Raw genomic sequence first — 14,458 nt, 5'->3', positions numbered from 1 at the left:
CGACTCTGCTACCGCCTCAACAACACTTGTTGCATATGTGGTAGTGCCCAACATTATGCGAGAGAGTGCCCAAGGAACCCGAATCAGGGCAGACCTCCTATTCAAGGCAGAGCTTACAATCTCACCCAGCAGGATACTGAAGCCGACCCAAACGTGGTACAGGGTATGTATACTATCTGTAACCATCTTGCTCATGTTTTGATTGACACTAGTGCATCGCATTCATTTGTTTCACCTGTTTTTGCATTAAAATTTAATATATTACCTGATAAACTTGATTCAACATTATTTGTGTTTACTGCTGGGAGTGTAGCACTATTGGGAGAAGTTGTCTACGAGGCTTGTGCCGTAGAGATAGCAAATAAAAAATCGAGTGTAGACCTAATAGAATTAGATACAGGAGATTTTGATGTAATTTTAGGGATGAATTGGCTAGCGGCGTATCACGTCACCGTAAATTGTTTTAGCAAGAAGATTGTATTTAATCTTCTTAATGAGGAGCCATTTATAAATTAATAAAATCATTTAGTACTTATTCCTTGATGGCAAGTTTTCTTATTCGTTGAGTACCTTAACCTTGCTGTTTTCTCTAACTAGGCAAACCCAAGAAAGAGAATTGTATTCAAGAGATTCTGGTAGTTCGAGACCTTCTAGATGTGTTTCGAGATGAACTACCCGGACTGCCAGTGGACAGGGAAGTCGAGTTCACTATATATCTACAGCCAGACACCCAGCTTATTTTGATTGCTCCTTACTGCATGAGCCGCGTTGAGATGGAGGAGTTGAGAAAACAGATCACTGAATTGCAAGACAGTGGTTTTATCAAGTGTGTCCCTTTGGGGTGCCGGAGTCACTTTTTCCAGAAAGGGAGATGGAACGTTGAGAGTATGTATTGATTACAGAGGATTGAACATGGTCACAATCAATAATAAGTATCCCCTTCTCAGGATTGATGGCCTTTTCGATCAGTTGCAGGGTGCATAGGTCTTCTCCAAAATAGACCTGCGATCAGGTTATCATCAGGTGAAAATAAGGACAGAAGACATCCCCAAGACGGCTTTTCGAACTAGGTACGGACACTATGAGTTTCTGGTCATGCCATTTGGGCTAATCAACGCCCCAGCCATCTTCATGGATCTGATGAACAGGGTCTTCAGACAATTCTTAGATCAATTTGTTATCATGTTCATCGATGATATCCTGTTCTATTAAAAAAGCAGAGATGAATATGCTCACCATCTAGCTCAGGTTTTGCAGGTTCTCAAAAGAAAGAAGCTATATGCAAAGTTGAGTAAGTGTAGATTTTGGCTTGAGCAGACCACCTTCTTGTGACACATCATTTCAAAGGATGGAGTATCAATGAATCTTGAAAATGTTGAAGCGGTGCTCGGTTGAGAGAAATTGAAATCAGTTAAAGAAATATGTTACTTTATGGGAATGGCGGGCTATTACCGGAGGTTTGTTGAAGGATTTTCTAGTCTAGCTGCTCCCCTAACCCGACTCACCAAGAAGAATGCCAAGTTTGCGTGGAATGAGGACTGTGAAAGAAGTTTTTCAGAACTAAAGAAGCGGAGCCGACTACTGCACCTATGCTGGCTTTACTGAGTGGATCGGGGGGATATACAGTTTACAGTGACGCCTCCTATCTAGGCCTGAGTTGTGTTCTAATGCAGCATGAGAAGGTCATAGCTATGGGTCCAGACAGTTAAAGAGTCATGAGAAAAATTATCCCACCCATGACTTAGAGCTTGCCGCAATCATACACGCCTTGAAGACTTGACGTCATTATTTATATAGAGAGACCTTTCAAATCTATACCAATCACAAGAGTTTGAAACACATATTCACTCAAAAGAATCTCAACATGCGTCAGAGAAGGTGGATAGAACTTTTTAAGAACTATGATTGTGATATCTTGTACCATCCGGATAAGGGTAACGTGGTATCCGATGCACTCAGTAAAAAAAGTGCAGGTATTTTAGCCCATTTGATGGTTTCAGAATACAGGCAAATTAGCACCACACAATAGGTTCGACTTTAGGACTTGAGGAGAGTCACATGTTTGGGTCATCTGACCGTCCAGCCTGAGTTAATCCAGAAAATAAGGAAAACTCAGTCAGCTGATCCTGCCTTAGTAGCCCTCAAGAACGATACAGAACAGGGAGTTAGCTCAGAATTCTGAGTCTCCGCTGATAAGTTACTCCGATTCTAGGACAGGGTGTGTGTTCCAGGTAACAGTGAGTTAAAGAGAGACATCATGACAGAGGCCCATAGCTCAAAGTTTGTTATGCATCCCGAAAGCACTAAAATGTACCAAAGCATGCGACTCCGGTTTTGGTGGAATGGGATGAAAAGAGACATAGCTGACTTTGTGTCTAAATGCTTGGTACGTCAGCAGGTCAAGACAGAGCATCAGCGCACAGGTGGGTTACTTCAGCCATTACCAATCCCGGAGTGGAAGTGAGAACATATCACCATGGACTTCGTGACAGGGTTACCTAAGGCACGTTCAGGACATGATGCCATCTGGGTAATTGTTGACTGGCTTACCAAGTCTTCCCACTTCTTGGCCATCAGGATGGCCGATCCCTTGAACAAATTAGCAAGAATGTATATAAAGGAAATAGTCAGATTGCATGGAGTCCCGATCACAGTGGTGTCCGACAGCGACCCCAGGTTCACTTCTCAGTTTTGGAGTACCTTTCAGCAAGTCATGAGAACAAAGCTATCCCTCAGTACTGCCTTCCACCATCAGATTGATGGACAATTAGAAAGGACAATCCATACACTTGATGATATATTCCGAGCTTGTGTCCTTAACTTCGAGGGCCATTGAGACGATCATCTACCCCTGATAGAGTTCGCCTACAACAACAGCTACCAAGCGAGTATTGACATGGCTTCGTATGAGGTATTATATGGGTGCCCATGCAAATCGCCGATTTATTGGGAAGAAGTGGACGATAGAAAATTGTTCGCCCCGGAACTGGTAGAGGAGACTACATCTAAAATAGTTAAATTATGTAACTGTTGATTAATATTTTTTTTCAAAATTATTTAATTTTATATTATCTAAATTGATTCATTAAAGACTATCTTTAGTTATATTTTATCTATTTTTTACTCCAAATTGTACAAAGATAATTAAAATTTTGATAAGGTCCTTTGTAAATTTAATCTACGTAATAATCATATTATTAATTTTTATAATATAAAAGTTATACGGTGATAATTTTTTTAAAATTATTTATTTTAATAGATAACTTAACTAAATAATAATTAAAAATTAAAAGTATAATTATAGTATTAAAAATAAAATACTAAATTTGACAGCTGAAGCCTGTAAAAAAAAATGTACTTCAATTATCTTTACTCTTTGTAAATAAAATATTTAATACTGTGTCCATGACGTCTTTACGGAGCCATAGGTTACGATGTGGGTCAGAGACGGCGGATCCAGATCAGACCCACTTTAACTGTTCCCTCGAGCGAGAATCTTTCACGCACGAGTCTTAAGTAACGACAGAAACCCTAACAATTCTAGGACCAAAAATAGCAACTAAATTCATTAAATATTTTATTTTATGTTAATAAAAAAAATCAAAAGAGGTGAATCTTTTAAAACTGAGTGATTAAAGATCAACGGCAGTGATTAAAGATCCCCTACAAATCCATCATATTCAGCTGCCAATTGCCAGCCTCCATCCTCAAAAATTAAAAGTATAATTATAGTATTAAAAATAAAATACTAAATTTGACAGCTGAAGCCTGTAAAAAAAAATGTACTTCAATTATCTTTACTCTTTGTAAATAAAATATTTAATACTGTGTCCATGACGTCTTTACGGAGCCATAGGTTACAATGTGGGTCAGAGACGGCGGATCCAGATCAGGCCCACTTTAACTGTTCCCTCGAGCGAGAATCTTTCACGCACGAGTCTTAAGTAACAACAGAAACCCTAACAATTCCAGGACCAAAAATAGCAACTAAATTCATTAAATATTTTATTTTATGTTAATAAAAAAAATCAAAAGAGGTGAATCTTTTAAAACTGAGTGATTAAAGATCAACGGCAGTGATTAAAGATCCCCTACAAATCCATCATATTCAGCTGCCAATTGCCAGCCTCCATCCTCAAAAAGTATCTCACGCTTCCTTCTCATTTTCCTCTCTAAGAGACAGGAACTTAGAGAGACGAGTCGCCATGTGTGGGATTCTTGCAGTCCTTGGTTGCATTGACACCTCTCAAGCAAAACGCTCCCGTATCATCGAGCTGTCTCGACGGTGAAAACTGAGTGCTTAATTAGGGGATCTTTGTTGATGATATGAATTGTTACATAGAAGAGTTATTTCTCACGTTCTGCCATTTTTATTTTATTTTCCTCGAAAAAAATTTGTTTGGCGTTATTTTCATGAATATAACGTTATCGAGGAGGAGAAGATGTCGTAGTCTGTTTAGTTTGCTTCTTACGTAATTGAATTTTCTTTGTTTATTTCAATTACATGTTTCATCTTCCATTCTGTTAATCAGCAAATGTGGATAAATACTGGATTTAGAAAAAAGAAAAAAATTGGAAGTATCGACGGAATCCTTCATTCTTTTTCTACGTGTATACAAATCTCTGGGCTTCTGAAATCATTTGCGTAGAAAATATGGATTAAAGCTATTAATTCGGGATAATTGAGTAGTTCAGAAGAAAATGGGGATTAAAGCTAGTAATTCTGGATAATTGACAGTAGTTCAGAATTCTGTTTGTAAGTGACGAAACTAGTCGTTTAGTTTATGTTATTTTCGTGTCTCAGTTACCTGGAAAAAATTAATAGGAAATAAACTCATATATTGAGACTTTTGAAGTTTTATTAATATAGTTTGTTCTTTTGAAGATTTAAACAGAGTATTTTCAGTTAATTACTGAGAAAGAAACGTTAGAGACGCCTAATGCATTGATTTGGGTTTGTAGATTGCGCCACAGGGGTCCTGATTGGAGTGGTTTGCATTGTCATGAGGATTGCTACCTTGCTCACCAACGTCTGGCTATAGTAGATCCGACTTCAGGGGATCAGCCACTCTACAATGAAGATAAAACAATAATCGTCACGGTAATTTTGTTAGTACCTCATAGATGGTTTGAGAACATATGTTTCAATAAGCTTTTATTTCATCTGCCAGTCTCAGAAAATGAGTTATATGCATATTCATGTTTGTCTTATAGACACAATTATTCTCTATTTTCTTGTACAACACGTGCTTGCATACGTGTCTGGAAGAAATTGCTTCCTTGAGTTCTTTTTGATGAGTTTGTGGAAGTATTTTGAGAATTATTTAGCATTTTCTTTTTGACTTGCAACAAGTTGATTCGTGATGATGCATTTCTTAAGCTTTGCTGTTCTTTTTTCGCCAATTTGATGTCTATTCCACTGAGTATTGCTAGACTTGGGGAAAGAAGGTTTAGATGAGTACTTGTTCAATCGCAGCATTATTATCTAACCTTTTGTAATGCATCAATTGATGAAACTCCGTTTTCAGGTTAACGGGGAGATATATAACCATAAGCAGTTGAGAGAAAAGTTGAAGTCCCATCAGTTCCGAACTGGAAGCGACTGTGAAGTGATTGCTCATCTCGTAAGTGCATGAGTTTGCAAAGTTGCTTCATTTTCTGTTAGCACCGCGGACAGTGGATGTAGTTAACTAAAAATTCCTGTCTTACCTTGTTTTTGTTATCTTAGCTACCGTTTCTGCTAGGTAAAGCTTAAAGAACTTGATAATTTTCTGAAATTGTATTTTGGCCCTACAGTATTGAACCCTATTATTTTGTCCACCTCATTTTCTCTTTAATTAAATTTTGTTGCTTACCATTGGCAGTATGAAGAATATGGAGAAGAGTTTGTTGACATGTTGGATGGCATGTTTTCATTTGTCCTTCTTGATACTCGTGACAAAAGCTTTATTGCAGCCAGGGATGCTATTGGTATCACCCCACTTTATCTAGGCTGGGGTCTTGATGGTACGCATCTTTTTGTTAGTTTTTGTGTTTTAATGTTGCTGTGCTAATTTTCTCGGAAGTTGCTTATTCTAAGAATTCTTTTTTCGTTTCTTCTTGAATGATAGCTAATAGCTATTGCATAAAGTTGCATTGATTCAACTTTAAAATGCATGGATTTATGTGAATTCCATGTCATATATGAACCTGGACATGATGGAGCCTGGCTGCATATAGGAGATCTGCTACTCTTATGTCGTTCATAGGAAAGAATTTTACGTCTTTCCTAATAGATATTCACTTATCTGGTCATCTAGTTGGTACTGGGACTAGGACAAAACTGTTTTGTTATTGCTTATTTCCATACTTTTTGAGCTCCTAATGCAACAATATTTATTGACACCCCAAGTCCCCTCCCCCCCTCTTGGCATGCGTGCAACCCTCTTTTTCTTTTCCTTTTTTTTTTTCTTTAAGGAATTAGTTAAATGGAGTTTGGGGTGGTGGAGGAACTGTAAGTAAAGATTTTTTAATTAGTAATGCTAGTATATGATTTCAAAAGTAGTTTCAGCTGAGCAGTGACTAGTCCTTGGCCATGGATGGGACAATCTTAAATCACAGGGGAGAAATTTGTGCTTTATGATAGACCTAAATATACAATTTAGAATTTTTTATTTTCTTATTTTGTCTGTAGAAATCTGAATTTCCAACTATTTTGATGTTTGCCAAATAATTAACTTTTTCTTTGGCGGTGCATAAAGTATGCTTCTTTGCATTTGTAGTTTATTGTTGTATGCTGTGGGAAATGCATATATCCTGATTAATCAATGTTAATTATTTTGCAGGGTCGGTTTGGTTTGCTTCTGAAATGAAAGCTTTGAGTGATGATTGTGAGCGATTCATGTCCTTCCTCCCAGGGCACATATATTCAAGCAAACAAGGTTCGTTTATGTTAAGTTGCACGATACTGAACCACTTTAACTTGAAGGATTATTTTGGGCCGCATTTCTTGCTTTGAGTCCAGGAATTTGTCCACAACTAGGAAACTATTATGGTAATTAGTTTTGCAATCACATGAAAATCAGTTTATAATCAATTCTGGAAGGGAAAACTTCTTTTCTCCTTTGACCCTCTTGCTGCTTAGGGGAGAAAAAATTAACAGACTGAATGATTTGCCTTTCTTAAGTCGCCAAGATGTGGTTGCCAAAATCATACCATACTTAATCTTTTCTAGCATTTAGAGTTGTTTGAAAAATTATGTTTCTAATATTTTGGTTTCTCCTTCGCTTTTTTCTTTAAATAAACTTTAAGGACATCGTCTTTATTTGTTATGATGTTGCATGTAATGCCCTTAATAATTTTTATCTCATACAGGAGATCTCAGAAGATGGTATAACCCACCATGGTACTCGGAGCGGATACCTTCTGCTCCATATGATCCCAAACTTCTAAGGGAGGCCTTTGAGAAGGTATGTTCTAAACTTATAATTTCTTTTTTCTTTTCTGTTTTTGTTTTATTCGATCTACAGTCATCTCTCTCTTTCCCCCTGACATGCAATTACTTGCTTTTGTCGCTTAAAATTACTTTGTACCTTTTCTACTATCTTCTTGTTGATCTTTTTTCTGTACTGCAGGCTGTGTTGAAGAGACTAATGACAGATGTTCCATTTGGTGTACTTTTGTCTGGAGGACTGGACTCTTCACTTGTTGCTGCTGTAGCATCACGCCATATGACTCAATCAGAAACTGCTCGCCAGTGGGGTTCACAATTGCACACATTTTGTATTGGTCTGAAGGTTGTTCTAGTTACTTTCATTTGGATAGCTATCTTTTTCTCTATAGAAGATTTTATAACTCTAATACGAACTTCTGAAAATAAACTTAAAAGATATTCTCCATCTCATGTGCCTTTGTAGTATTAAATTTATGTATTGAGATAAATTTCCAGGATTGGAACCTACAGATATGTTTTTCTACTCTTTAGATAGAGCTGTTAAGACATTGGATCTTGGGAAACAGCAGAATCGAATCCACATGTTTTTAAATTTTTGTGCTTCAGGGTTCCCCAGATCTAAAAGCTGCCAGAGAGGTAGCAGATCATATTGGGACTCGTCACCATGAGTTTCACTTCACTGTCCAGGTAATTTTTGTCCTTCCAATGGTGAGACAAGTAAAAAATTATTGTATGAATTATTTCACTAATTTGCTTTCAGTTCCTGGCTCACAGGAAGGCATAGATGCTCTGGAGGAAGTCATTTACCATATTGAAACATATGATGTAACCAGCATTAGAGCCAGCACTCCTATGTTTCTTATGTCTCGGAAAATCAAATCTTTAGGAGTAAAAATGGTTCTTTCAGGAGAAGGTTCTGATGAAATTTTTGGAGGTTATTTGTATTTCCACAAGGCACCTAACAAAAAGGAGCTTCATGAAGAAACATGTCGAAAGGTAATCTCTGTGGTCAGACTTTCCCCTTCTCTCTCCTCCTCCCCCAATTTCACATTTTTCTTCTTTTCTGTTGGAGTCTATAGGAACTCCTTGTGGTCATAAGAAAACTTGGGAATGATTCTGTTCTATTATTTATAGCTTTCCTTTGTGGTTTATTGGTTCTTACGGCCTCTTTAATAACTCGACAGATAAAGGCTCTTCACCTTTATGATTGCCTAAGGGCTAACAAGGCAACTTCAGCATGGGGTGTTGAGGCTCGTGTTCCCTTTTTGGATAAAGAATTTATCAATCTAGCAATGAGCATTGATCCAGAGTGGAAAATGGTATGAAATTTCAAGCTTGGTTTCCGTAATATTCTGTGTACTTTGGGGTTTGCATCTGGTGCATGATATGGAGGACTTTCTAGTTATTGCTGCAAAGTAGTTTGTTAATGGATGTGTTCATAAGTTGTCACCTAGAATTAGAAAATCTGTATTCTACATTCTGTATTTTGTAGCACAAGCTGGAGAAGTGTGTGATAGATTTCGTTGATGTTTCTCAGGTGAGGCCTGATCTTGGAAGAATTGAGAAGTGGGTATTACGCAATGCATTTGATGATGATGAAAAGCCGTATCTGCCTAAGGTCATTAAGTTTCTGCTTTCTTTCATTCTACAATCATGCTGTCAAATTTACTGTTCTTTTGTGTTTGTGCTTACTTCCTCCATTCCTAGCTAGTATTCCTATGGCCATATGCTTGCATTCTTCAATAACTGAATCTTTCCTGCATTTTGCTCTTCTTGTTCTGGTGGATTCAGCATATCTTATACAGGCAGAAAGAACAATTTAGTGATGGAGTTGGATACAGTTGGATTGATGGTTTGAGGGATCACGCAAACAAACAAGTAAGACATGCTTTCGATTTGTGTTAATGATTATCCAATTCCAATATTTCCATTGATCTTTCCTTTTAACTGCAAATTGAGAAGTTATATTTTTCATTGCTGACCAGGTTACGGATACAATGCTGATGAATGCAAGCTGCATTTACCCTGAAAATACTCCTACCACAAAAGAGGGATACTATTATAGAGCTATTTTCGAAAAGTTTTTCCCTAAGGTGTAGTATTATTCTTTATCTTTCTTCTAACTCTCATCTTTTGTTAGTTGGCATACAAGAAATAATTGAAACATTGAACCTCTTAATTAGGGGATTTTTTTGGCTCTTACTTGTAACCTAGTGGGGCCCCAAGATTTTCTGGATTATCACCTGATCTTGTCATTCTGGATATTGTTTTGTTTATTTTTTTTTTTCCTGAAAATGTCTTTTTAAAAAGTGTGTTGATTCATTTTAATTTCCTAGCAGAGTGCTGCAAGGTTAACAGTTCCAGGAGGTCCAAGTGTAGCGTGCAGTACTGCAAAAGCAGTGGAGTGGGATGCGGCTTGGTCAAAAAATCTTGACCCATCTGGCCGTGCTGCTCTTGGCATTCATGCAGCTTCTTATGAGGAATCAACAGATGTTAAGACTGCCAATCTTGTGGATGGTCCTTCTAAGAAACTACAAAGTCTTGCCGTTAAGACTGCCACTGTTGTCTGAGAACTTCAAGAGTCTGGTGGCTTTTTCCTTGCAGTTAAGGTACTAGATTATGGTCCGCTCAGAATATATATAAATAAGAATAGTTAGAATATAGTAGTATTTTAATATCAATTTCAATTCATTTTTTGTAGATTTCTGATTCTTAACTAAGTAGGAGCAAAAAAAATCTATCTCCAAGGAATTGAAGGTAGGAAGGTAGGAGCAAAATGAGTTTGGACATGAGAATTATTATCTACTTCTACAGATTGGAGAGTGTTAGAAGATTAAAAAAAAAAAAAAGAAAGATTTGGAATTAGATGAAATTGATTCCGGTCAACGTTGAGGGAATTATTGACTGATATATAACTTTAATGAGTACTAGAATATCTCCTTATTTGAAGAACCAGTTTTTTCAGGTTGTATTATAGTTTGGCTGTGCAATTAAGTCTATGTTTCGAACTAATAAATTTTTTGTGTGAAATTTATTCAAAAATTTTAATTTATTTTAACTATAGAAAGATGCAATTTCAATAACATTTTAAGCAATTTCAAATTGAATTAAGACAACACGTTTTAAATTCTACAAAATTGGAATGTTGTGTTATCTAAATCTTAAATCGCGTAGAGTGCTAAATTTTATCATTTTGTAAGGAAATTGCATCTTTCATGGTAGAAGTTCATTTTCTTCAATATAGCCGAAAGAAATGTGTCTTCAAATGAAATTAATTTGTCCTTTAATTCTTTTTTCTATTTTTATTGCAGATGCGGAACGAAAAGGGTATAGTAATTGCGAGTGTCGGTGGATTCCGCGAGGGTTTTTTTTTTTTTTTTTTTTTTTTTTTTTTTTTTTCTCACGGTGGTAATATTTTATTAGTTAAGCTTATGTAGGGTATTAAATATTTTATATGGTGAGAATTTTTATTTACGGAATATCTCCTTGCATGTTGAATGACTATGAGGCTGTTGGCGAAACAAAAAGTCTAATTTTATTTTTTGAAGTTAATGTATTTTACTTTTGAAACATAAAAGCTATATGAATTTTTTTTTTTTAATAAAAAAAAGAAGTTTAAAAATTTTAAATGTTTTAGTTATTGAAAATTATCTTTATTTCAATTTGATTTTGTTCTATTCACACCTTTATATTTTTGTTTGAGCTTGATTTTATTCTACATCACTTTTTATATCTTTTCATGAATAAAAGTTGAAAATGTTTTGAACAGTCTTTATTTCGTTTCCATTTCTTTTTCATTTGTGCATTATATCTATTTCCATAAGAGAGCTATACATCCAATGTTTGTGTGCAACTCGGTATAAAAAAACATAGAACGAACGAATCCAACGTGCTCGCAAATCCCTATAGAATAAGCCATTTGATATTAAAATATATTATTATCATAAATGAGTTTTAACATAATGTTTATATATTTTTAACAAATTATTTAATTAATTTAATTAACTTGTTAAAGTTACTTCAGAACAGATTATTTTGAATTTGCAATATCAAACATATGCAAGTCGTGCCGTTAATCAATTCATCTTCATAATTTTATCATATTTAGAGCAGACAAATATGGTTTAATAGCAAAATTCATCTTCAATGCTTTCCTCTAGACAACAAGACATACCAATTGCAGGGAATAGGAGGTGACCTTTCACATTGAAAGAAATGAAAATATTGGAGGTTTGGTCAATTGGGTGCCTGTGCCCTTACGCATTATTCCAGGCCAAAAACTTCGACGATCAAACTTTCGAGTTGTGATCGAAAGCACAAGTAGTGCCTTGTGCTCTTATTAGAATACATGGTTGAACAATATACCCATATGTTTTCTTGTCCCTGTGATTGATGGGTATATAATATGAAAAGACTTCACATGTTCTTTCGACTAACTCTTTTGAACGGCAGTTGTGGGGATTTGGGTATGGCTCAAAGTACGAAGAGATGCTCTAAGTAAAACAGAGGTACCAGGAATTTGCCGACGGTGAATTTCTTGTAAGGATGAAACTGATGCTGATACTAATCTAACTTGATCTGATCTTTCCTCTCAATCAGTTGTCCAATGGATCTACTTTAACGTTCTAGTGAAAGTTAACTGAAAAGACTGTATTTATACAGGTCATGATTCCATCAGAGACCATGTACCACTGTCTATATTGTGGATATACCCATCAACCATGTATATAATATAAAATGCACAATACACAATATACTCATTCTTATTAAGTTTTTCTGTCCGCAAAAATAAAATAGTATGGTTTCATTTTATGCTTTTGTTAGAACTATTCTGTGTACATCTGCTTTCACTCAACTAAGCATTCCGAAGAAACTTTAAGTTAAATAATACTATAGCAAAAAAAAATTCGTGAGTTTTTTATTCCTGTTGCTAAAGCATTTTAGTCTTTAATTTTTTTTTTTAAAATACTTTCAATTGGTATACGCAAGAAATAGACCAATTCAACAGCTAAAATTGTTCAATTTCTCGTATAGTTAAATTCTCATCAATTTGAGTTAAAAGAATAATCACTCAGCCTTTAATGTTCATATAAAGCACACCACAAACATAAATATCTTCTTTAACTTTTATTATGATGGATTGAATATCTTTCATAAAAATTACAAAAAGATGCGACAATTTTTTTTTAACAAATTCCCAACAAAAAATAGACAATATTCATTCTTTTCTATCGAATCAATCATAACCGCTACCTACATTTCAAAAAAGTGTGAACCATAAATAAGAATTAATAAAGAGACCTGCGATTTCATAGAAAGACATCACAATCTTTTATGGCCAAAAAAACTATTTGTTGAGACAAAAATAAAAATATTAAATTTCTACTAAGATAATTGGAATTTCCAACCAATAATAATTCTAATGAACCTAAAAAAAGAATAAAGACCCAACATAAATCACTTCTTTTTTTAGACATTGCAATAAATTCTAACTATATAGATTCTGATCGCCAACTCATAAATATTAGATCTACATGAATTTTATTGTAATTGAGAGAACAACCAAAAGTTTACTTTTTTTTTTTTAATTTCTGAAGTAACTCTCATCAACTAACACTATTTTGATGTGAATATTTAGGAATAAATCTTAGAATTAGTTAGATCTAACACAATAACATCCTCTTCATATATCCCTTGTAGAAATATATAGACATGTCGATACATTAACCCGTCCGATCGCGATCTATTTTTGAAAATAGTTATAATTCATTTACCCATATATCATGTTTATACATACATAAAAGTTTTTTTTTTTCATTTATATTCGGAGTAATCTATATGTCACACAATATTCTACTAATTTCAAAAATCTGGTTAAAAAATTTTTTTCTACATGTAATCTACATATATGTTCTATTTGTTTAAACATATATATTCTTTTAAAAAAATCTTTTTATTCATAAGTGTTCTATTTCTTTATAAAGAAGGAAAACATATAGATTACTAGGTGTCGATCGAATAATATTCATGATTCTAAAATTGTATCAATTACATACTGGTTCCAAAATAGAGAAATATTACGGTAAAACTTTGTTTAAATGTGATAAAGAGCAACGTGCGACTTGAATTGAATGACATGATTTGTTGTAGATTTTGACATCCACCACTTTATATTATACATGAAGAATAGTGTTTTTGGCTTTACATTATTTATTCTACCAGAACCCTCTTTTTGTTAGGTTGTAATATAAAAAGTAATACAAAATGGAGTTCGAGTAGAAAGTATTTATTCCCTTGTCAAGGATAAGAATCTAGGGTTAATGTAAGTCATAAAGTTGGAATAACTTTGTAAGTATATTTTCGATATAGAAAACGAAATGATCTGTTTCAAGTAATTTTCAAATTCATAAGAAGCCTTGTCAAATAAAGATTTTTTTCTGACCATATTTCGATTGTCAAAACGATATATACGGACTATTACTACAAATAGTACTACGCTCTTGATCATAAAATGTTGATTATTTATTGAACCCTATGAATTGCGTGAAAGTAAGATACCTCAAATTCGAGAGTTTAAGAGTTTTATAAAACATTCTTGGTAGAAAAAACATGTAAATAAAAGATATTATTGAATTGAATTAGATTCATGAATTGAATAATTAATAAAAACTCTTAATCTCTCTCAATTCGAAAATTTAAGATTTGAATTGATATTTTTTTATTGATTCCTCCTAAATTACATTAATTTATTCTAAAGATTTTATTTCAATTAAAATTTGATTATTCATTATGTAGGGGGATCGCTGCTAAGTATTCGTAGTTGAATAGTTAAAGCACTCAACTTATAATTGACAAATTCATAAGTTGAATTTCTACTAGATGCACACCAATATAACCCTCCAATAAGTTTATTAGAATTGGATTTGTGTCAATGGAATCTCATCATTTACACTTACTAAATTAATGTTATATATTCATATTATAACATATAAACAATAAGAACTAGCATTCTTATTAAAACTAAAA

At 34.4% G+C, this 14,458-nt stretch overlaps 1 protein-coding gene across 5 annotated transcripts; it reads left to right on the top strand.

The window, feature by feature from the left end:
* Positions 1–4,098: 4,098 nt before the first annotated feature.
* Positions 4,099–10,979, top strand: LOC110807457 (asparagine synthetase [glutamine-hydrolyzing] 2). 5 transcript variants are annotated; one of them, XR_015821485.1, is made up of 16 exons: positions 4,099–4,285; positions 4,963–5,101; positions 5,529–5,624; positions 5,865–6,006; positions 6,825–6,920; positions 7,354–7,448; positions 7,614–7,775; positions 8,039–8,119; positions 8,207–8,428; positions 8,617–8,751; positions 8,970–9,050; positions 9,224–9,310; positions 9,418–9,525; positions 9,772–10,041; positions 10,134–10,189; positions 10,744–10,979. XR_015821485.1 is itself a non-coding variant. In XM_088222580.1 (15 exons), the coding sequence occupies exons 1-14, from the start codon at positions 4,206–4,208 to the stop codon at positions 10,000–10,002; spliced, it is 1,755 nt and encodes a 584-aa protein (XP_088078706.1). In that variant the 5' UTR covers positions 4,099–4,205; the 3' UTR covers positions 10,003–10,041; positions 10,134–10,757. The 5 variants fall into 5 exon arrangements, 3 of the variants coding, with proteins under 3 accessions (XP_088078706.1, XP_088078708.1, XP_088078707.1); XR_015821484.1 differs by having other exon boundaries at positions 10,134–10,197; XM_088222580.1 differs by having other exon boundaries at positions 10,134–10,757.
* The last annotated feature ends 3,479 nt before the right edge of the window (positions 10,980–14,458 follow it).

Source organism: Carica papaya, chromosome 6 (genome assembly GCF_054855325.1).
Source record: "Carica papaya isolate Zhongbai chromosome 6, ASM5485532v1, whole genome shotgun sequence".
Lineage (NCBI taxonomy): Eukaryota > Viridiplantae > Streptophyta > Magnoliopsida > Brassicales > Caricaceae > Carica > Carica papaya.
Note: the sequence above shows the minus strand (reverse complement) of the source record. Positions and strands in the feature narration are given on the sequence as shown.